Source organism: Trachurus trachurus, assembly GCF_905171665.1.
Source record: "Trachurus trachurus genome assembly, chromosome: 9".
Taxonomy (NCBI): domain Eukaryota; kingdom Metazoa; phylum Chordata; class Actinopteri; order Carangiformes; family Carangidae; genus Trachurus; species Trachurus trachurus.
In genome coordinates this window covers 8230992-8254926 of record NC_139895.1, presented here as the reverse complement: position 1 = coordinate 8254926, position 23935 = coordinate 8230992, and the positions used below count along the sequence as shown (strand labels likewise).

General features: G+C 38.4%; 2 protein-coding genes across 2 annotated transcripts in view; one reads left to right on the top strand and one right to left on the bottom strand.

Moving 5' to 3' along the window:
- Window positions 1-1041: 1041 nt before the first annotated feature.
- Window positions 1042-18545, top strand: cfap157 (cilia and flagella associated protein 157; the record flags this gene model as incomplete). The annotated part of the gene is made up of 9 exons (XM_083979843.1): window positions 1042-1205; window positions 2176-2447; window positions 3905-4058; window positions 5706-5973; window positions 7409-7530; window positions 15770-15920; window positions 16990-17138; window positions 18012-18158; window positions 18455-18545. 9 exons carry the CDS (start codon window positions 1042-1044, stop codon window positions 18543-18545), a joined length of 1518 nt encoding a protein of 505 aa, XP_083835969.1.
- A 306-nt stretch (window positions 18546-18851) lies between these two features.
- Window positions 18852-23935, bottom strand: part of kank1a (KN motif and ankyrin repeat domains 1a) — a 39154-nt gene continuing 34070 nt past the window's right edge. The window contains exons 9-12 of the mRNA XM_083979920.1: window positions 22675-22817; window positions 21587-21787; window positions 20833-20931; window positions 18852-19860 (exon numbers count right to left, since the gene is read on the bottom strand). Of these exons, the coding sequence (XP_083836046.1) occupies window positions 19798-19860; window positions 20833-20931; window positions 21587-21787; window positions 22675-22817 (506 nt within the window). The 3' untranslated portion in view covers window positions 18852-19797. The remainder of the gene's footprint in view (window positions 19861-20832; window positions 20932-21586; window positions 21788-22674; window positions 22818-23935) is intronic.

The window sequence follows — 23935 nt, the reverse complement described above, 5'->3', positions numbered from 1 at the left end:
GACAAGAAATAAAGCAACAGTGCCATTTTTATGCAGTTGTCATCAACTCAGATTTCATTTTCATTGATTTTCCCATGAGAATGTACATCTGTTTGGTTGTAGCTGAAGATCTATTGAGCCCAGTCATCAATAAACCAACAGTTCAGAAGAGAGATAAGTTGATTTGTCAATTCATCATCTGTCTAAAACAAAAATACCCACCAAAAAATCATCACTATCAGGTTCCAATAATGTGAATGTCATTTTTCTTTAACAGCCAACACTGCATTTGGGTTTTTATTTTGTACGTTTGGTCAGAAAAAACAAACAAACAATTAGAATAAGTTAACTATTAAGATAATATAAACTAATTAATCACTACTTGTACTATTAGGCCTACCAATCCCTGACCAGAGTGATGCACTAATGCTAACATTATTGATCAACCATAATGAAACATAATCATATAGGCCAATGCATCTTCATTATGGCACAGGGCAATTGCCATAAACCATCTTACTCTGACCCCTGTATGAGGAAGCACCTCTACACAACTGTATATTATAATTAAACGAATTAATACCTTACTACTGTCGCCAATGATATGATGTATTTCTGTCCAGGGTTGTGATGCACTAGGTTTTGAAAGAAAGTAAAAATTTACAATTAATTTAAATTTTCTGTCTATATAATTTGCAAAACAAGTAACGATTTACCTTTCTGTCCACCATTTACAAATCTTGTGGTGTGAAATTTAATAAGTGTAAACAACTGGTTTGTTTTCTAGATAAAAAGAACAAATACACAATTACCACAATTTAAATACATATTTAAACAGGTATAAAGTCACAATATAAAAGTTTTTTATATATATAATAAAAGTTTTAAAGTTTTAAAAATTCTCTCACTGTTCAGTCAAGTCACCGAAAGTCCACTAACTTTCTGACGGGTCCCTGAAGGCACCATCGCCTAGCAACGCCGCATAGCAACTTGAGTTTCTCTCCAGCGGCCGGTTCTCTTCTCTGCAGGGTACAAAACTTTACCAAAACACCCTGTGAAACAATGCCGAAAAAGAGCAAGAAGGATAAGAAAAGCGGTGATAAAGTTAAACAAAAAGATGAAGCGAAGAAAACGGAAACTCCGACAGATAAAAGCGGTTCTTCGGACGACAACGAGAGGGATTTGTACCTGACTCAGTTACGATACTTGAGCGAGCAGCTGGAAAGGTAAGTTAGGGACATGTTGAGATTTTAAATAAAGTTTTCAGCTTTTCTTTCATTCACAAAATGGTTACAAGATAGTAAAAACGTGATAATGAATAATTACTGTTGTCTCTATCTTTTCTTTTTCTTTTAATTTAGTCAAATTCCCCAAATCACTTCAACGCAACATTTACGTAACTTAAGCAGTTTGCCAGACTATCACTTTTCAGTTAAGACAATAGCCTCAAAGCACATAGGCTATCCCACTTATGACACTTACAAAAACTAAAAAAAGAAAGAAAAGAAAACACTCATATTTCAATATTTAAACATATATTTGTGCTTTTTGGGGGTCACTTTGAACCCTAGTACTGTTGTTATTTTGTGTCTCTGTCCGTAGTGTGTTTGTTGTATTGGTCTCTGTGGTAAATGTGGCTCTTATTGATGTCAGTTAAAATTTCTTTGCAATTCTTTTGAACCCTTTGTGTCTATTTTGGGGTAATTTTGTGTTTCTTTGCAGTCATTGTTGGCAGCATTTCCCTCTTTTGTCGTTTTATGACCATTTGTGTGGTCTTTGGAGTTATTGTGCGTTTTCTGCTCCTTTTGTGGACTTTTTTTTGTTTTGTGTCCCTTTCGTGTTGCCTTTTTTTATTGAGGTTAAATAGAGGTTAATATTAGGAAATATCTGCTAAATAAAAACGTACGTATGTAACATTAAGACCAACTGCTTAATTATGTGTTTGTCCCACTTTTGCTGTCAAAGGCATTGTGTATTCTGACACACACATTTTTTCCCTGCTTCTCACACATCAACTATTTGAGGACAAAATGTTCACTTGCTGCCAAATACTCACTAACAGGTGACATGATGAAGTGTTATTTGGTGCTATTCATTGGTTTATCAACGCTGCATACAACCTTTATTGCAATAGTCATTTCAGACTTTGTCCTTAACCCTTAATGCATGTCCTTCCTCCTCGTCCTCCTCCTCCAGATACCAGCTGAGATGTGATGACCTCCAGAGGCAGAAGGAGGATTTAACCTCCCAGTACAGCGAGCTGGAGAAACAGAAAGGTGACATTGTTGAGTATCTGAAACGTTCCCTGTTGGAGAAGGAGGACGAGGTGGAGGAGTTGACTGGGCGGCTGGAGAGGCAGCGACAGGACGCTGATAAGGAGCGAGACGCCCTGCAGCTGCAGCACAGCCAGCTGATGCAAGAGCTTCACACCCGGGTAGAAGAGCTCACCAAGGAGAACACAACTCTAGGTGAGAATAAATGTTTCTGTAGAGGTCAACTTAAAGGACAAGTCCAGGCAAATTCACCTTGAGGCTCTAGTTTTCTAATATTTTAGGTCTAAAAGAAAGAATCTGAAGATTTTCTTTTTACTGTCTCCTGTTCTGCAGTAGTTCAGTCTGTCCCTGCATCGCCACAGATGGATGTTAGTTTGTTTAAGCTGTCAACATCCCCCAAAACCACATTTTTCCCCCCACAGACGACATCAGATGACATCAGATGACGACATGTTTGTAAACAGAGCTGTAACGAAGTCTCGTGCGAGAGTCAAGTTGACATCTCAGTATGTTTGCAGGTCTGAAGCTCCTGTTTGTTTTATCAACCCAGAGGCACGACATTTTCATTACAGTCGGGAGTAAATCTGGATGTTGTTTATTCTACCTGTAAACATACTGAGCACGTCAACTTGACTCTTGCACAAGACTTCGTATTACAGCTCCGTTTACAAACATGTCGGCTTTCTTGAAGTAAACAAATATATTTGAAGCCATCTGACAAAAATTGCAGTTTTGTGGGATGTCAACAGCCTAAGATCCGCCCGCTCCCATTATACGCTGCTGTGGCGATGCAGGGACGGACAGAACTACTGTAGAACAGGAGACATTAAAGGAGACATTAAAAAGAAAATCTGATTATTCATTCTGTTAGACCTACAGCCCCAGGTTGAATTTGCCAGGAATTGTCCTTTAACACACAATGATACTGAACACTGAAGAGTTGAATCATGCACCCATGAAGAAAAGATAATAACTTAAAGGGATAGTAGCATTTTTTTAAAAGTGGGGTTGTATGATCTACAAATAGCCCCTAAGTACTTTAATTGCAGTAGAAGACTCTCTGCACTCCTCCCGTTAGCAACGCCAGCCCATAATAGCCCTGCCCAGAGATTTACAACATACTGTACAGTGTTGTGAACAGACCCAAAGAAATGGCCTATTTTCGTGGCCTAAAAGAGGTTTTACCTGAAAAAAAAATACACAGTTCCATTGTTACCATTCCATTGTTTCCATACCTAACCAACTGCTGATCGGCGGGCGTGAACCCTGGGTGGAGGGATACGTGAGTTGGTTAGGTCCAAATAAAAACGGCGTTTTTCCTGCACTTTGAGGGGCTAGAAAGAATTATATTATAGCGAACAATGGAACTGTGTATTTTTTTTTCACATAAAACCTCTTTTGGGCCGTGAAAATAGGCCGTTTCTTTGGGTCCATTCACAACAATGCATGTTGTAAATCTCTGGGCAGGGCTATGGGCTGGCGTTGCTAACGGGAGGAGTGCAGAGAGTCTTCTACCGCAATTAAAGTACTTAGGGACTATTTGTAGATCATACAACCCCACTTTTAAAAAATGCTACTATCCCTTTAATGAAAAGGTTTATTTTATATATCTTGAAGCAGTATTTTGTACCTTCCTTCTCCCCTCCGCCCAGCGGCCCGGCTGGCCGGTCTGGAGGAGTTCCAGAGGCAGAAGGAGCAGCTCATGTCCAACATGGCGTCTCTGGAGAAGCAGCTGTCCGTTCAGAAAGAGGAGCACCGAGCTGACATCCACAGCCTGGAGATGAAGGTTTTACTGGAGAAGAGGAGGTAAGGACTTTATTTACCCCCTCATCACCACCCAGATGTGAGGTTGGGGGCAAAAAAAAGTCCCAAACCAATTTGACAGAGATAGAAATAGCCTTTTTAATTGTATCATATGCAGACTTTTTAACGGTTCTGACGGCAAATATGAGATTTCAAAAGTCAATGTACACTGAACATTGCACTCTACACCATCTTCCTGTTTGATATTTCACATTAAAAGCCCAATTAAGACATTAATGGAGACTGTCCACTGAAACACCAGGGGGGTCATAATTGAAGGACAAACGAGAGTGAATCAAAACCATCAAAATGTGGCATCTTATTAAAATATGACCAATTCCCCACTGAAACATAAAGGATTGAAAAAAAAAAGCCTTAGCTTAGCATCTGCAGTTTAGGAAATAATGATCACTATTTGAGTAAAATGATAAATGTCTGTCAATAACATGATATTTTATCGAAGTACCCCATTCTTGTCAATGTGGCATCTTATAAACTGGACCCATTTATTTATTTTTATTTTATCTCTCAGTATTTCATTAATTTTTTCATTCAAAATTTCATTATTTTTATTTTATCTCTCAGTATTTCATTAATTTTTTCATTCAAAATTTCATTAATTTACCCATCCTCCCCTCCTACACCCTTTTTCATCCTTTGTTCTTATTTTTCTTTTTTATCTTTTAGAATTATTGCAGTTTTTATCACTATGATTATCACTGTTATTATTGCTATGTAGCTATTGTCATCACAACTATGATTATTAATATTCAACCACAAGGCACGCAAAGTCATTTGTCCCCCGAGCCATCAGGCTGCACAACTCCTTGAGTGGGAGGAAGAGGCGGGAGGGGGAGTAGTAGGAGTAGCAGAAGAAGCGGTGTGGGGGGAAATCCAAAGGCAGAAGTGCTGGAACACTTCTGTCCTTCTTATTTCTGTTTCTGTTTCTGCTGTTGTGTGTGGTTTTGTCTTTGTCCTCAAGCCAGTCTAACCTCCAGTTTTTAGTTATTGTTATTGTTATTATTATTTATTTTTAGATATTTATAACCTGTTTTTATCGTATGTGTGTGTGACTGATTCTCTGTGAGCAGTTGACCACACCTGAATTTCCTTCGGGATTAATAAAGTAAATCTATCTATCTATCTATCTATCTATCTATCTATCTATCTATCTATCTATCTATCTATCTATCTATCTATCTATCTATCTATCTATCTATCTATCTATCTATCTACCTACCTATCTATTAATATTGTTATTATGATTATTATGACCCATATGACTATTATCATTATTCATTAGTTTCTTTCTTTATTGCTGCCATCACTGTTACTGTTATGACCACCATTTATATTATATATTACACTTGAATTACACGCACGCGCACACACCTTGTTCACACTTTGTATATACATTGATGTATGTCCACTATGTTGTTTGTCTTGTATTTCACAATAAAAAGGAAAAGAAAAAAAATGTTCCACCTTTTGCAATTAGACCAAGCACCACTAGGGGTCCAAGTTCCCCTGGTTGAGAAACATTACAGACTTACAGACATGGGAAAACACACAGGAAAAAAAGTATATAGATAATTAATGAAATAAAATATCCTTAAAAGTTAACCTGTGTCTCTCTCTCTTTCTCTTGAGACTGGGGGAGGAGATGCAGAACCAGGTGGCGGCCATGGCAGCGGAGGTGCAGCACCGCGTGGACCAGAGGGTTCCCGAGACGACCAGGCGGGCCCTGCAGGAGAACACTGAGGTGAAGGCTCAGCTGGACGAGCTGTCGGAGCAAACCCACGTCCTGATGAAGGAGAACTCGGCCCTGCAGAACCGCAAGAGCAAACTCAGCGTGGACGTGGACATCCTGGAGGACATGGTGAGCGAGCTGTCCCGCACCAGCTGCATCCGCAAGAAGGTGAGAGGAAGATTAACAGTGAATAAGCGTCAGACATTTATCTATTACTTAGTGCTGGTCAAGTGTGTTCAACAGATACAGATCTCCAAAAGGCATAACGTTACTCAGTGGTTAAGTATACACTATGCATGTGATGTGTGTGCAACAGATACAGCGGCATCATGCAAAAGTTTGGGCACCTCTTGTCAAAATTTCTGTTATTGTGAACAGTTCAATAAGTGGAAGATGAAATAATCCCCAAAAACATTAAGTTACAGATGACACATTCTCTTCACATTTTAAACAATAGGCTATCATTTTTTATTTTCTATTTTCATCTTTTACATTTGTCCACATGACAGAAAAGAAAAAGGGCCTGCCGCAAAGGTTTGTCCACCCTGCATAGTTAGTAGCTAGTAGCCCCCCTTTTGGAGTGTAAATAGTAAATATCTTGTCTGATACCTTGGTCATAGTTATCTGAGAACTCAAGTCTCCTGGGTTTCCCATTCTTTTGCAGGCTGCTGCTTTGTTTCCCCTTTTTTAATCTAAAACTGTAGAAAACTAAAATAATTCACTGATATTGATTAAAATATTGGAAAAGAGTGTTTCATGTTTATGTCTTTTGGAGATCATTTCATCTTCCACTTGCACAAATTTTGACCACGGGTGCCCAAAATTTTGCACGATGCCATTGCCACTGTATATTGATGTCACAGTCATGTATATGCATCATTAAAGCAGAAGTGAGTGATCCGGTCGTTTTCGCTAATGCTGCGTTCCAGGCAGGCTTTTGAAATCGTAAATTACAGCTTCAAGTCACAACTTACGACTTTGTAGCGTTCCAGGCAACCCACTCGTGTTTTTCCGACCTGTTTTACCGGTGAAAGTCACTATAACGGCCACTCGTAACTTCCGACCGGTGAACTCGTACCAGATCGAACTGGTACGACTTCACGGTCGGAAAAATACGAGTTTCCTTGAACGCACCATAACAGTCCTCGTCGCTACGTCACCACATTCACGGCGTTCCTTGGCTGCACACACAGCCCTGCATGCCGTTCTCGCTCCTCATTGGATAAAAACTGTAGGATACGATAAATGTTTTCTCCTCGGCTCAGAGCAGAGCAGAGTGACTAGACCCGTGTTTCAGTCCAAACACTCTATGTAAGTGATTGCTGTCGGAAGATATAACTATTTAAGACTTATATTAACACAAATATATCACTTACTTCTGCTTTAACAATCAGTCAACCTTCCATAATACCGTCGTTCATTATGATTTCATTAACAGATGACAGTCTGAAAGTACAGTTGAAGATAAACAGTTCTACTTACCATCATCATTTCATCATCATCATCAACTCCTTTCTTCTTTCTCACCACCACATCTTTATATCCTGGGCCTGGTAGTTTATTATCTAAAAAATAAAAACGCTGGACATCTTCTCTTCATCAGGTGGTGGAGCAGCTGACAGAGAAGTGTCAGCAGCTGCAGGGGGAGCTGAAGGTCTGCAGACAGCAGCATCAGCAGCTGCAGACCGAGCACCAGGCCGTCCTGGCCGAGATGGAGGCACTCAGGTTCAGACTGCACCGCATGCCACAGATTCACTTTATCCATGTTCAGTGTATACATGTTAACATTCACAACTAAATCTACAAAAATACTAATATTCCTTATTTTATCAACTCAAGTTTTAAGAAAAGAAGCGTTAGAATCATGATGTTGAACAGTTGTCAAATTTATTTCACTCAAGCAACAGTAACATTTACAAAGTGCTGCATTTTATAAATATATTGGAAAAATATAGAGCTAGTCCATAAAAAAAAACATGATTAAAAGATAATCAGTCCACTCCTGCACTACATTGAAATCTCACCACAAAACCAAGACTTAAGTTTAACACTAACCCTAAACAAACAAAGAAAAACACAAGGAGAATAGGATACCGTGAAAACAAATAACCAGGGATGCATTTCAATTTACATAAAATGAATTATTCTTTTTTATCTCCACAGATTCATCACCAATTAACTTAGATAATGGTATAGTGCATTTTATGAACAGATGAAATAAGTAGCTTTTAAAACACATATTTACCTTTAACATATGCCTCAAAGAGTTATAAACATCATATTTTAGTACGTTCCTCTCAACCACGAAAATTAGATTATTAATTAACAACAGAAAATAATTAAACCATGTTATTGAATAAGAACAATAAGTTTTTTTATATTTCATACAATTGTGATCTGCTCCACTGATCAAACCTGCAGCTCAGGCTACACTTTTTTCAATCATTTCTCCCCTTCAGCCACACCAATTGTTGTTGTATTTTATATCGTTGAAAAGCTCGATAAGTCATCTATACAGCAAGATACAGCCTGCAAGGATCGTGCATCCGTGGAATGAGCAACACAGCTAAACAAAGAGCAGTGTGTGTTTGTTTACAATGAAACATAACGACTTAGCAATTAGCATTAGCATTAGCTTTAGCAGTCTTTTCAGATCGTAAAAACGTCGATGTACGCCGCACATCAGAAAACCATGGAAACATTAGACAAACACATCGATTATATGTTAAGATAAGTACTGTATCTAAACAGCAGATGTAGTTTATTATCTCTCCTTGTGGTGCAGTGGCGGCTGGTGACTGAAAAAATTAGGGAGGACAGGAGGAACACCAGTCCACGGCCTCATTTTATTTTATAGCACTACTTCTCCCTACTTTATTATATTCAATGAAAATTAAACAGTAAAACAATGTCTTACAAGATTTCTTAAAAACAACATAATTTTATTAAATCTTACTGTTTTCAGATTAACACAGGCCTAATGAAAAAGACAGAGCCATGATCTTGGATGTGGGATGTAAAAAAAAAAAAAAGCAGGCCAGTGTTCAACACCTGTAAATGCCACAGTGGGGATTTACACCCTCTGATTTAAAAAGGAAAAACAAAAACCATGAAAATCTGTAATTATTAATAACAAAACAAAGTGTTCCACTCAAATTACATACATATTTGGCTTTTACCTCTTAGATATAGCTATGCTTTTACCTGAGCTGATGGCGGAGAAAAAAAAAAAAAGTCCGGTCGTGTCTTTGTTTACCCTCCAGCTGCCCAGGTCACGTAACTGAAAACTATTAACAATCTCTCTGACTGCTTCTCTCTGATATCTCCTAACAGTTTATCCAGAAATCTGCTGATATTTCCTTTCAAATCGATGCCAATATCTCTGAAAACTCCGTATTTCTTGTGCTAGGAGCAGCATAAGCAGCACGGCTGGGAGTGAAAGTTTGGCGCACATAGCAACAGTAACCAAGGGGGGTTGGAGAACTGTCATTGGACCAACCTGCTGTCAATCTTGTGTTCTGATTGCTGATTGGTACAGAAGAGCCTCCTCCGTCATGACGTCATTTTACGTGTCTTAGCCAATCACAGGTCAGGATGAAGACATCCTAAATGCATTGAGTCAATGGAAGAAGATCCCGTCCCGAGGCCAGTTAGGGAGGTAAAAATCTTGCCACCTCCGTAGAGCCCCCACCTTCCTGCTCCCTGCTCCTCACACAGCCTGCTCTGTCTCCTGAGCCTGCTGGCGGCGCAGTTGAGCCGTTTTAAGTGGATTTTCTTCCAAAAAACAAACTTTTTTTTATGATAAAATACATATATAATATTTTATAAATTATACTGAGATTTGGTAATGATTTATTTCAACCAGTTACTCTTTCTTAAATAAAAAATAAATTTTCCTTTTGCCTCTCAAAAATAGAGGAGGACCAACCTCCTCTGCCTCAATGGACCAGCCTCCTCTGTTGTGGTGGCTAACAACAGTCAGCTGACTGAGAAGACAGAGCTAAGTTGGCTAACTGTTAACGACAGAAACTGTTTCACTCAAAGAAAACAACAGGTCAAAACAGAAATATCTAAAGTTTAAAGTCTGTTCTGTGGAGTTTCTTACCCAACAGTGTTCAGGTGTTTCCAGGTGGAGGTTTGAAGCAGAAGAAGTGCTGCTGGGAAACAGCACGTAGCGCCGTTATTGTTACCTGGCCCAGGTGCAGTGTAGTAGGTGCGCCCCCACCGGAAACAACGTGTAACTATGGTAACTACATCTGTTCAGCTTAGCAACAAACTAAAAATCAGCGTTACCGCCCTCCCCTGGACTGGAGTTTGAACAGGAGACTAGAAAATATAAAAATAAAGAATAAAAAGAGGTTTATCCACCTCTCTATCCACCTTTTTCCGAACGTCAAAAACGTAAGCCGGTGTTCTGTCGATTTCTGCTGCTTTGTTGAAAATGGCTACCGCTGCATAAACGGACAGGTCTATCGATTCAAGCTACCCTATCAACAAATACTAATGGTTTTCTACCTCTGAATATCAAACAAAGGCATAAAGTAAGTGTTATCTTCTTCTCAACGATATAAAATATAAAATACATAGAACAATGGATATCACACAGATGGACATCCATTATTAAAAGCTGGCGTTAAAAGATCCATGCGTTTACCGCAACTATGGCGTAAACATACAAGCGCAAAACCGGCTTACGTTTTTGACGTTCGGAAACCGATACAAGTTACATAAAGAGGGTAAAATGTACCATAATCACACACATTTACAAAATAATACATTTATCAAAAAGTCTATGAAATTTTTAATTTACTAAAGTGAAAGACTTTAAATCTATTGTTGTTGTTACTGTCACTGGGTTCAGTAGTTATTAGTGTTCCTATGGCAGTTGTAATAAGTTTACTGTAATATGTAGGGTCATAGGGTTGGCGATGAGCCCTAGCCTAAATGTTAATTACTTACTTAAAGATATCACAGGTTTAAACTATTCATACAAAAAGGGCCACTCTCATTATTCACACAACAGTTTAGATTTGGATTTAGATTAGATTTTGCTGTGACCTTTTGTTTGAGTTGTCTCATCTAACAAATCCAGATTGAGTATAGGCCTACAACACAAAACTCCAAATCAGGTTCAAGACTTTATTAAAATTTTGTTGAATATCATTTCAATATTTTTTTGTAAGTAGATCTCCAAAATGCAGATTATTAATATTATGGCACTTTTCATACATTTGGGTAGCACAAAGTGCCTCACAGGGAATAAAAACAAAATAAAATATGAACAACAACGAAAAGCCATGAAAACCCAAACCTCCCACCCCCACAAATACACAGGTGAGGTGAGGAAGAAGCAACCTTTGGGGGCCGCGCACACCGAGAGGAATCATGGTGTATGTCAAAATAGTGCTCAAATACAGTAAGATACATAAATAACAGAGTGCTAAACAGTCAGCACAACAATGCCACCTTGTGATGGATCTTAAATATGTCATTACATCAGGAATTTCACGTTCTGTACTCGGTACATACAGTAAAGACATTGCAAAACTTGCATTTTTCTTGCAGACAGTGGTAGTGCATTTGTTTAAATTTTACCTTTGTAACTGATTATTTGAATCAAAAATATCTATCTATCTATAAATAAACCAGATAGATATAGATATATATCAATATCTATAAATAAACCAAGATCCAAGGATCTACACTCCACTCATTTATCTATCATTGATAGGTGTTAATTCTGGCGCTGGATGTTGAAGGTTCGGTAGCGTTTGGCGCTCTCCATGCACATTTCAACCGGCTTGTTGTCACGCTCTGCTGTGCTGATGTACCAGCCAGGAGAGGAGGCAGACACGAGGGTGCTGAGATTCACACCGGAGTCCCGTTTGTAGAACAGAAATCGCACCATGTCGCTGGCTGGGTTGATTCTCTGCAGAGTGCTTTTGTCCTCCACTGCCTGAGGTGGGAAATAACACGTCAGGAGGTCTGACCAACAACGCTGGGCAATATTACTAGCTCACATCAGATGTACATTGATCTAAATGTCTGGTTTTGAATAATGTAGGTCTGGTGACTGAGTTGATCTTTTCACAGTATAATAGAGTGTGTTGTCTTTATGTGAGATTTATGCAAACACTGACCTCCAGGTGCAGGGTTGGTACATCTCCGTTCTTCTGGCATGTAAGGTAGAGACTAGTGTCTTTAATACACAGGGCCACTGGTCTGGCCTCGGTGTTGGGGGACGGATGCACGTAGGTCGACATGTTCAGGTGCACTGAGGGGAGAACAGAGGTTAATTTCAACAAAAACTGAAAGAAAGACAGTGTATGTGCATTTCAGACATGAAAATCTACTGAACTGAAATGGAGATGATAATTCATGCTTTTATTTCATCTCGCATTGACTATTGTAATGCTCTTTTTATGTGTTTTAACAAAAAGGCTGTAAATCGCCTTCAAACCGTGCAGAACGCAGCTGCAAGGCTCATAACTGGATCTAAGAAAAGGGATCATATCACCCCAATTTTATATTCCTTACATTGGTTACCAGTTAATTTTAGGATTCATTTTAAGATTTTAGTACTTGTTTTTAGAGCCCTCCATGAACAAGCTCCCTCGTACATCACTGAGCTGCTGAGACCCTATTCCCCCTTACGTTCACTAAGGTCATCAGACCAGAAACTCTTGATGGCCCCCCGCACCCGTTTTAAAACACGAGGTGACTGCTCTTTCCAGGCCTCTGCCCCTCGCCTTTGGAATGCTCTACCATCGACCCTGCGCAGTATAGAGTCCACTGAATGTTTTAAGAAAGAACTCAAAACCTATCTTTTTAGACAGGCCTTCAACTGATGCTGACGTTGTGGGGTCTCTGTAAAGTTTTTCCTGAAATTGTGCTATTATGTATTTTTTTGTTGTGATCACTGTACTGTATTTTATTGCATTTTATCCTTGCTGTAAAGCACTTTGTGATTTTATCTATGAAAAGTGCTATATAAATTAAAATTACTTACTTACTTACTTACTATCTAGCTTCACCCAGAGATTTTCTAAACCATCATGTCTTAACTGTCACATGCTGTTACCTTTGCGGTTGTCGCTGCCTGCTTGCAGATGCACTGAGTGGAGCTCCATGCTGTTTTGAATCAGAACTAAACTCCTCTTCTCGCTGTCCGTCACGCCACACTGGTATTCCCCTGTCCTGCTGAACTGAACCGTTGGAGCTGAGTAGAGGTCGAACACAATATGCTCTGCAGGAAAGAGAGGAACACATGCTTGGTTATTGTTGTTTTGTTTAGTTTTTTTAATCTACAATCATACATCATTCGCTGCACTGGAGCAGTAAAAGTCAAGCTGCCAACTCCTCAACCAACTAACATTTAAGATACACCCATTTTGTGAGCACAAACCTATTCAATCAGTTTTCCAGGAACTTTTAATGTGGGTATAGCACGAATTTAAAAAGACATAAAACTCAATCTAAATGTTGTGCAGACATAAATCAGTATAACTACCTTCCACTATGCTCTCCATCATGATGCTGAGCAGGTTTTCATCTCTGAACTCGGTGCTCAGCAGTAACTCTGACGTGCCGGGCTTCATCCTCTCCGTGGCGATGATCAGGTTGGCCACGCGCTTCATTGTCATTGGATGATGGGAGATCTCCAAATCCAGTCCCCTGGGCATCTTGGGGCTCCACATCTCGCTCACGTTGCATTTAATCTGGGATGCCATCATCTTATTCTGAATTGAGTAAGGAAGACCTGCAGGAAGACAAAGGGTTAATATCCACTGTTGGTGAATCCTTAAACTTGTAGTGAAATAGATTTACCTCTATTAGCATTTTATCTACTACCGTTAACTTATTACTGGCCTGTACTGCATCAACATTTGAGTATAATTCACTGATGCACACATATTTCACTTAGAGTTTGAAGATGTTGAAGAAATGAATTTCCAGAGATGGTTACAGTAGAGTCATGTCAAAGTAAAACAAAGACCCTGTTTATAATCTGCTCTACAATAAGACAGAAGACATTAAAATATCAAATTAAAACAAGAAAAGTCAATTTACCTGTTGAAGTCGGTAGAGAAGAAGTTGTTTTACTGTGCTTGGTAGAGCTTCGTCCTGTCAGGGTTGTTCTGCCTGCCTTCACTCACCTCCAGGGTTTTTATACACAATCACCACAGTTATATAGAAAGTGAAATTGTTTTGCTGTACTCACGCTTTCGTTGTCATTTAACCTCCTTTGAAACACCACAATTATGAAATTTTGTACTAGGTGGATTTGATATATAGAGACATTTTTTGATTCGTCATTCAGCTGCCATCTTACACGCTGTGATTCATGGGCAGTCTCTCTCTCTCTCTCTCTTCCTCATTTTTCAACCAATTTCTCATAGGAAAATAAATTCCAGTGGACATCCAGTAAACTTCTTGATTTCTTAATTTCCATTACAGTAGATGCGTCAAGATGAGTTAAAGTGCTACGAATTCAGTCTGGAGGATGTGACAGTGCTTTAAATAGTAACAGCAATTAAAGGACAATTCCAGGCGAATTCAACTCAGGGGTGTATTTTCATATCATTTTAGGTCTAAAAGAAGGAATCTGAAGATTTTCAGTTTAATCGCTCCTGTTTTGCGGTAGTTGTATCTGTCCCCGCATCGCCACAGCAGCAATGAATGGGTGTGGATGTAAGTTCCACTGTTTAGGCTGTTTACATCCCTCAAAGCCGCAATTTTTTTCCACAGACAGCGTCAGATGGCGACTCAAACATGCACCGAGAAGTTTATTTACTTCAAGCAAGCCGACATGTTTGTAAAACTAGATCTAATTCAAAGTCTCCCGGAGTCTCCCGCGAGCCCGAAGTTGCAGTGCGCGGTGTGTTCAGGCGCAGTGGGAGCTACCGTTTGTGTCATAAACACAGGAATATCAACTCTTGACTTGCTTAAAGTGTAATTTTTTTCCACAGACAGCGTCAGGTGGCTACTCAAACATGCGCCGAGAAGTTTTTTTTACTTGAAGCAAGTCAAGAGTTGATATTCCTGTGTTTATGACACAAACGGTAGCTTTTCCCACTGCATGTGAACACACCGAGCACGGCAACTGGGTCTCGCGCGAGACTCCGGGAGACTTTGAATTAGATCTAGTTTTACAAACATGTCGGCTTGCTTGAAGTAAATAAACTTCTGGGTGCATGTTTGAGTAGCCGTCTGACGCTGTCTGTGGAAAAAAATTGCAACAGTAGGTGTCAGTGAAACTCTGTTGTCGCTGCAGAAAAACAGACTTTAAAAATAAAGAAAGGGGACAGATTATCTAAAGAAAAACAAGATAAAGAAATAAGTGAACCAAACACGAGCAGAAAAATATGGAAAATACTGAATTAAAGAACTGAACGTTGATGTTAAAGACCGGTAGATTAAAAATATTGGCACATTTAGGAGTTCATGGAGGAATGAACACGGGATTTAGATGGATTAAGATCACATGAAAAATAATTTACCTGTAGGATGTGTAAACCAATTTAAATCAACTTAAAAGGTGATATTATGTCATGTTGTTGTGTTCTCATCCTGTCTCTGCTGCTTCATGGGAAGGAAATTTACTCATAAACATGTTTAAAAGTAACGACCTCAGAGAAGAAACGACCTCAGAGAAGAAATTATGGGATAATTCAACTGATTATAGACAAATAGAAACAGAGAAGGAGAGAGCAGCACATAGTGAGGTCTGGTTTGGTTTACATGAGAAGATGAACAGGTGTGAACCAGGTCGTTGTCGATACTGAGAGTAAATACACGGTGAGAGGAAACTTTATCGACACCTGCAGTGAAACAGCATAAACGAGCCTCAGGGGGCATCCGGATTTGAACCGGAGACCTCTTGATCTGCAGTCAAATGCTCTACCACTGAGCTATACCCCCCTCACACGCTGTAACTCTGTCACCACCGCTGTGTTTATTTTAGGCAGGACGGGGCCTCGCTGGCGCAGCAGGGCAGCGAAACCAGAGCTGAGCTGAGCCGACTGGACGCAGAGCTGCAGGACGAGAGGAGGAAGAGGAGCAGGATGAAGAGCGTCATGCAGGAGGCAGCCGTCACTGTCAGACAGGCCCTGATGGTAAAAAAAACCATCCAATCCAATCCGTTTTATTTATTAAAAATAACCAAGTTGACCAAAGTGCTTTACACAGATATAGACATAAATAAAATCAATGTTAAGTAAAATATAGAAGCATTTAAAATAAAAGCAATTAAAGGTGTAACAACATTAAAGCTGTGTTAAAAGTTAAAAGTATGTTTTAAGATGTCATGATTACTTGTTTTCACGATTAATCGCGGTATTAAACACCACAATTAATCATAAAGATTCCTAAATACCACTTTCCTAAAGAGATCTGCGCCGAAATGAAGGTAAATGCACAGATACGGGTCCATTTACCTAACGTAACATTGAATTGGTAGGAATGTAAACGTTAGCGTGTCATTTGTAATTAAAAAGAGCGATAAAATAAACGTAAACATTTGGTATAGATGGCAAGACAAGACAGCTTTATTTATATATAGCGCATTTCATACCAAGGGGCAACTCAATGTGCTTTACATAAAAACAAAAACATTTACCATCAAAACATATAATAAAAAATAAAATAAAACAAAACCCCAAATTAACATTAAACATACAATTAAAAGCAAGAATAAAAGATAGGACAGGAAAAAAGAGAGATAGTATAGATAGATAGATAGATAGATAGATAGATAGATAGATAGATAGATAGATAGATAGATAGATAGATAGATAGATAGATAGATAGATAGATAGATAGATAGATAGATAGATAGATAATAAAAACTAAATAGTACTAAATTAGAGCATATATACTGATTTGTATTAAGACAATTAAGAGGACTAACAGTGCAAATCCAAGATTAGGATTTAAGTTCTTTAAAAGAGCTCAGCCATAAAGACAATTAATGACCTGAATATTTCAAACTCTTCCTCTGGGGGTTTAATAATTGGTCCTACATTATATTAATAAATACTATTTTGTGTAATGTAATTATATTTTGACTATATTTGATTTTATACTTTCATAGTGATTTGAAATTAATTAATGCATAATAATTGTGATAATTGTTAATACAGTGATTATTTATCTGACACGTGATGTGGACTCTGTTTCCTGCAGGACCAGGACTCAGACCAGAGCCAGAACCAGGACTCGAGCGTCCGACAGTGGAAGCAGCTGATCCAGAAGCTGCTGCTCGTCCTGGACCTGGACAGACCGTCGCTCTCCGGCTGCAGCACCGAGACGACCTCTGACCCCTCAGCAGAGAGGTGATGACGTCGCTCTCACTGGATTCATGAGTTCAGTGATCAGTTTTATACGAAACATCATGAGGCCGCACGTCTCTGATCCCTGTAGCGCTGCATTATGTAAATAATGTAATCATTTTTCACCTCATGATGTAGGCTAATAACACCACATTTTGTAATAAAGTTCTTGAACACAATATGTAATAAACTTTGCTGCATTTTGAAATAAATTGTTACATAATGCACCAAATTATTACAAAATGCGAGTGTTGCAATTTTTTAATGAAAAAAATGTAATAATTTGTTGCATTATGTAACAACTTATTACAAAATGTGGCAAAGTTTATTACATAGACCTATTGCGTTCAAGAATTTTATTATAATTCAGCGCTGCAATCCCCAGATAGATTTTATGTCACATTACAGTTGCTCCAAGAAAAGATAAGGATCAAGATAAAGATATGTATATGTATGTATGAAATACAAAAATATACAATATATATACCAAACATATAAATTGTTTTAGGGCAGTTAAAGTAGAAGCACTTCTTCTTCAAATGAATCTGATGACAAGAGAAAAAGAAGAAAATCCTCAGTCCAGTCATCTGTGACTCATTTATTTGTATTTAATGTTTATTTAACAGGGATGATACACACAATATTGCCACAAAAAATGGAAAATGCGATGCATACAAGACATCTAGCTTCAGCTAATTTGCAGTCTTTGTCCCTGGTCAGGCTTTAGAATAGGACAAAATATACTGAATACAATAAATGCAATAATACAAACACAGTGGATAATACAGTGAATATGTAACATGAATAAATAATATCTTACAATACAATACAATACTACAATTTCCTATAATTTTCCTGTAATTTCTCTTGTTTCAGAGCCGTGACTCTGGACGCGGCGTCCAGCCTGCGGTTCCAGTTGGCCCGTTACCGACCAGGAGACCTCTGCCTCGTCCCCGCTCCGGCTCCCAGACACCAACGCCTCCTCGCCAGGTCGGGGCCGGGGCCTGTCCTGCCTCTGCACAGGTGTGTAAGGACGACCTCAAAGTTTTATTATCTTGTCCATTCAACTTTAAAATTAAAATAAACACATATTTATATAAAATCTTTTAGCCAGTGTCCCAAAAGTTGCTTAGACTTTTAATTATTTATTTAATGATAAACTTAATTTAAAAATAGATTAAGAAGTGGTCGTCTTGTTCAAAATTATTGGTAATGTTCATGTATTTGATATTTAATGACTTCTTTTTACAAAATTAGCAGCACTACTCATTTTTAAAATTGTGAGTTTTTCATGTTGTCGTGTATTTTCTGCTCTTCAGGAAACCATTGGGACCGTTGTCTCAGAAGACGTCAACGGACTCAGCTGTGAGACGTTTGACCTCCAAACACGCCGTCACCAAACTCACCTGAAGCTTCTTTCTTTATTCTTCAGCCATCATCATTTTTTTGATTAACATTTCTCTCTGCTGTGATCATGTGACAACTTACAGTTAATCAGGTAAATTTTAGTTACAGGGAAGCCAATAAAGTTTTATTCAAACTAATAAATGATACAGCAACATTTACTAATTGATTATAGATCGTAGATTATTCAGTTATCAGATGGAAACGGAGCAGTAAAAAGCAACAATCATGACTCGGTTTCACTTCCCTTCACTTCTCTGTCGCTCTGACGGTTTGTCAGTGAGTCAATGATGACGCGGCGCTGAGTCATGATAATCTTTAAGTGTTGTTTATTGTTATATGGCAAAAGTCTCAGGCACTTCAATTCTCATTGGAGGATGAAAGTCAGCACCTTGATGAACACTAGAGCAGGACAGACACTTTACATTACACATGAGACAGAGAGAAAAGAAACTGGACATGAAGAGAAAAAGAACTAAACTATCGACCACCGACTGTATGTACAATGAAATACATATATCTGCATTAAAAACTATACTTTGATAAATATATAACTTCATGGATTTTGTTAAGCAAAGTAATAGGAAATATTCAAAATACTGTGATTCTTCTGTTTTTTGTTTTTTTCTTTAAATAGATACAAAGGATTTGTATAAAAGTACTGTTTCTCCAGTCCAGGTCACGTCTGCGCTCGTCGTCGTCGAGGCAGAGCAGTATATATACAGGAAACCTTTCCTCTAACATGTGGGTGGATGATTCTCCATCTGTGTCATCATCTACTCTGATGAACTCAACAAAGAAAAAAGAAAAAGGAAAAAAAAAAAAATCACAGAGGAAGATGTTTTGTTGCTCCTAAATGATCAACATTGAGCTTTAGAAATAAAAAAAAAAGGTCAAATTGACAAAAAAAGAGAAAAAACTAACAAAAAAAAATTGCATTTAGTCGTTGAAGTTTGTGTCCGTGTTGGTCTGAACTCCAGTGGCTTGTTAAAAAAAAAAAAAATGTGACGGGACTCGAGGCACCAGCTGGTTACATTCATATGAAAGGACACTTTGGGCTCATGGGGGAAGGAGAGAAAGAGAGAGAGAGAGAGAGAGAGAGAGAGAGAGAGATGTGTCTGAACATAAATATATATATGTATGTATACAAAAAAAAAAAAAAAAAAGAAACTTCCAGAGATCTCATTGGTTGGTTGGGAAGGCATCGTTCAGCGTGAACCAATAGCAGCGCAGCAGCAGGGTTTTTTCCTCAGGGCCTCTAATCGAACATGCTTCTCCGGGTCGGACTGGGCGACGTCTTCCTGCCGAGTCGAGGCGTTCCCTGGAAAAACCACATCACATCAATGAGTTAACCCTGATTTTGAACCAGTTTGTTCATGGTCAAAAAATTTCCACGACCAAAAAAAAAGTAATTTGCTGCATTTTTTTTTTGACCAACTTCAGTTTTTGTCATAAATATAAAATATCTGACACACTGCTGTGTAGCCATGTCTGTTTTTACACTGTTTTTAATACCACTATGTGCCGTTTTGTCGGGAAATCTCAATAAAACGAGTTTTTTTGCGGGAAAAAAAGAGAATAAAATATTAGAACAGAATGTTTTTATTGTCTTTGCAACAAGCACAAAGACATTGAGAGGTTCGATCCTCTTTAGGTAACATTAAAAAGACAAGTACAAGTAAAAAAAAACTATATGTGATAAATAAGTAAGAAAGAAAGGAAACACTATCTGCAAGCACTTCATATTCACATTCAATGAAAACAATATCCATTCCCTTTTACGTTTTTAACTCTTCACATGCCAGTTTGTTGTCTTGTATTATTATAATTAGATCAGAGCTATGTCAAAATTGTGTAATCCATTTGCCGCCGTACGTACGCCCCCTATTGGAGACTGAGAATAGACATGAAATTGCATTGGCCAACTATTATTACCTGGTAGAAAACATTAAAAACTAAATTTTTTCTAGAGTTGAGTTCAGAATGAAAAACATTTTACCTAAATTGTATCAATCAAATGCTGTAAATAACAATGAATTAAAGTTTTCGTGGGTTTCAATTGGCCACGATGGAGCCAAAGTGTACAACTGGATGTACACAGTTTATTATTGGTATATTTGAAGAGCTAAAGTTTAAAAAAAATCCAGACCTTTGGGAAATTTAATTCCATCTGCATTAGCTAAAATTGTCTTAAAAAAAGAAAACAAACTGAGACGGAGACAGCGGTTTCTCCCTTTGTCTGGTTTCAGGGAAATAAATCTATAAACTATAAAAAGATGAATGGACGACTCACAGGAGACTGGGCTTTGGAGAAGTTGATCTGAGCGTAAAGCAGCACGGCGATGTCCTTGTGTCCGGCCTCCAGAGCGATGGACAGGGCCGTGCTCTCGTCCTGCAGGGGCGGGAATCAAACAGGTGATCAGCACTAAACCACCACACCCATTGTTAAAACCCTCCTGTTGTCCTCCTTGGTCAAATTGACACAATCTGTTCCCTTCCTCCATCCTTTCCTTCCTTCCTTCCTTCTGTTCCCTCCCTCCATCTTTCTTCCCTTCCTTTTCCCTTCCTGCTTTCCACAATCCTTTTCCCTCCCTTCTTTCCTTCCTTCCTTCCCTCTTCCTTCTTTGAACAAAACTGTTCCCTCCCTTCATCTTTCTTTCCTTCCTTCTTTCCATAATCCTGTTTTCCTTCCTTCCTTCCCTTATGACCCAATCTCTTCCCTCCCTCCTTCTATCTTTCCTTCCTTTTCCCTTCCTTCTTTCTTCCCATCTTTCCCTTCATCCTTCCTTCCTTCTTCCTTGACCCAGGAGGACAACAGGAACAAACTATACAATCCAAAGCCTCTAATGTTCACTCTGTAAAATCGTGTTTTCAGGGCTGATGATCAATAATCCGAAGAAGAAACTTAAAAACAGATCAAACTTCATAACTTTTATATTTCTCCGAGTGATCTTCATTGATCAGAAGACAATGGAAGACGCTGAAAGACTAATTGTCTCTCTTCTAATTGATTGATTGATTGATTGGTTGACGTAGCGGTGACTCACGCTGTCGCTGAGCGTGGCGTCGCACCCGGGCTGAGCGAGCAGCAGCTTGACGATCTCCACGTGTCCGTGTTCGCTGGCGCACATCAGCGCCGTCGAGCCCTCGTCGTCCTGGACGTTGACGTCGGCGCCGTGGCCGAGCAGCGCCCGCACCATGTCCATCCGGCCGTGACTGACCGCCAGCATCAGCCCCGTCTGACCGGCCTGGAGGGGCAAACACAGGGTCAGGGTATTAATAATTATTTATTTATTAATGTACACATTCAAATTCTTCACTGATTTATTGATTATGTCATAAAACTGTGATAAATGTTCAGTTGTAGTTTCATAAAACCTGTCGTGACATTTTCACATGAATAATTTTTTCTATTTTTGTTTTGTAAAGTATTATATCTTTAATTTAGTATAAATAAATATACAAACATAAATCAAACTCAACACTAAGTCCCACTACACAGAACAGATAATGAACACAAACACTTAATATAACAATAACGATAAGCTTCACAGCCTCAATAACATATTAAAGAATAAATAAATAAGGATTAAAAGGCAACATTAATCAGATTCTGAGTTGGATTCATTCATTTTTTCAGTGTTTTAAGTGAAATTTAACAACAAAATTATATATTTTTTTATGAATGTGTTTTTAAAATTCATATTATAACATATGTTGGAGTAAGAACGCAGGTTGAGGTCTGGAAAACCTGCAACAGGCCATTTTATGACGTTTTATGATGCATAAACAGAGAAAATTAATCAATAAATGCATTGAAATGAAAGAAATACTTAGCTATAATCATGATTAATAGATTGTTTTTCCATCTGAATTCACACTGATGATATTTCCTCTGTAATATCATCAATATTTCCGTCTAAATATTAAAAACTGTTTCCTGTAGTTGCCAGTTTCGACCACTCGGCGGCGCCAAAACACCAGTTTAGTTTTCCTTCCTCAGCGTGAAAATAAAAGTCAAACTGACGCTAAACTTCTTCAGCTTCGGTCTGATTTCATATTTTTCTGATTGGATCCCCTGATTGGAAAGATTTTGAATAAACTTTATTGACGCTGTGACGACGTCATCACTGACCTGGCTGGCCCGGGCGTTGACGTCTCCTTTGCTGAACAGTTCCTCCACGATGCTCATGTCCCTCGGCGTCTCCACAGCCGCCAGCGCCGCCAGCATGATGGGCGTGTATCCCGCCTTGTTCTGCTGGTTCACGTTACACACATCTGGAACAAACACACACACATAAACACACAAGCATAAACACACACCTCAACAGGACACACCTTCAAACATCATGTGCACTGCAAAAACTCAAAATCTTTCCAAGAATATTTGTTTTATTTCTTGTCAAAATGTCTAAATTTTAGTCAAAACTAATCTCTTTCCACTTAAAATAAGTCTCATCACCTGAAAATTAACTTGTTTTTAGATAATTTTGACTGGTTTCAAACTAATTTTCAATTTAAATAAGTAGAAAAATCCGCCAGTGAAAGCTAGTTTTTTGTGTTTGTAATAAGAAAGAAAAACTTGCTCCACTATCAGATTTTTCTACTTATTTAAAGTGGAAAATTTGCTTGAAAAAAGTAAAAAAAAAAGTGTCTAAAAACAAGCTACTTTTTAAATGTGAGGAGCCTTATTTTAAGTATAATTAGATTTATTTTGACTAGAAATGACATTTTGACAAGAAATAAGACAAATATTCTTGGTAAGATTTTTGCAGTGTATCTAATCTGGTAGAGACAAGAAGACAAAAAAATCGGCTTTTTCTACAGAAACAAATCATGATTTCCTTTTCACTGCAGGAAGAAACTTATTGAGGCAACTTTTATGTCAGTTTTAGACTATGGAGACGTTTTATACAGGCATCAGCTACAACTTTACATCCACTTGACACCGTTTATCATTCAGCCCTGAGGTTTATTACTGATCGACACTGGATTTTATTTATTCTTAAAGCTCTCACTTGTCTCTTACCATCTTATATTAACTCACTAGTATCTTTTAATAAAAGTTTCTATCGCACACGCTCAAAAGACTGGCTCACACTGCAGGTTCCCTCTGTTAACACCGAACTTGGAAAGACCAGCTTCTCCTACTGTTGCACCTACAACCTGGAAATTTACCTAATTTTTATCAATAGGACAATTTAAAACCATGACTACATCTTATTTTACCTCTAACTGCTCCTGCTTTTAACTACACTTGTGTTTCAATTTATCCATGTCACCTTTAACTTCCGGTATTCTGTTACTGTATGCTCATGTATGTTTCAAATGTCTTGTCTTCTGTCCTTATATGTTTTGTGTTTCATCTCGGCTATATTGTAAATGAGGTTACTCCT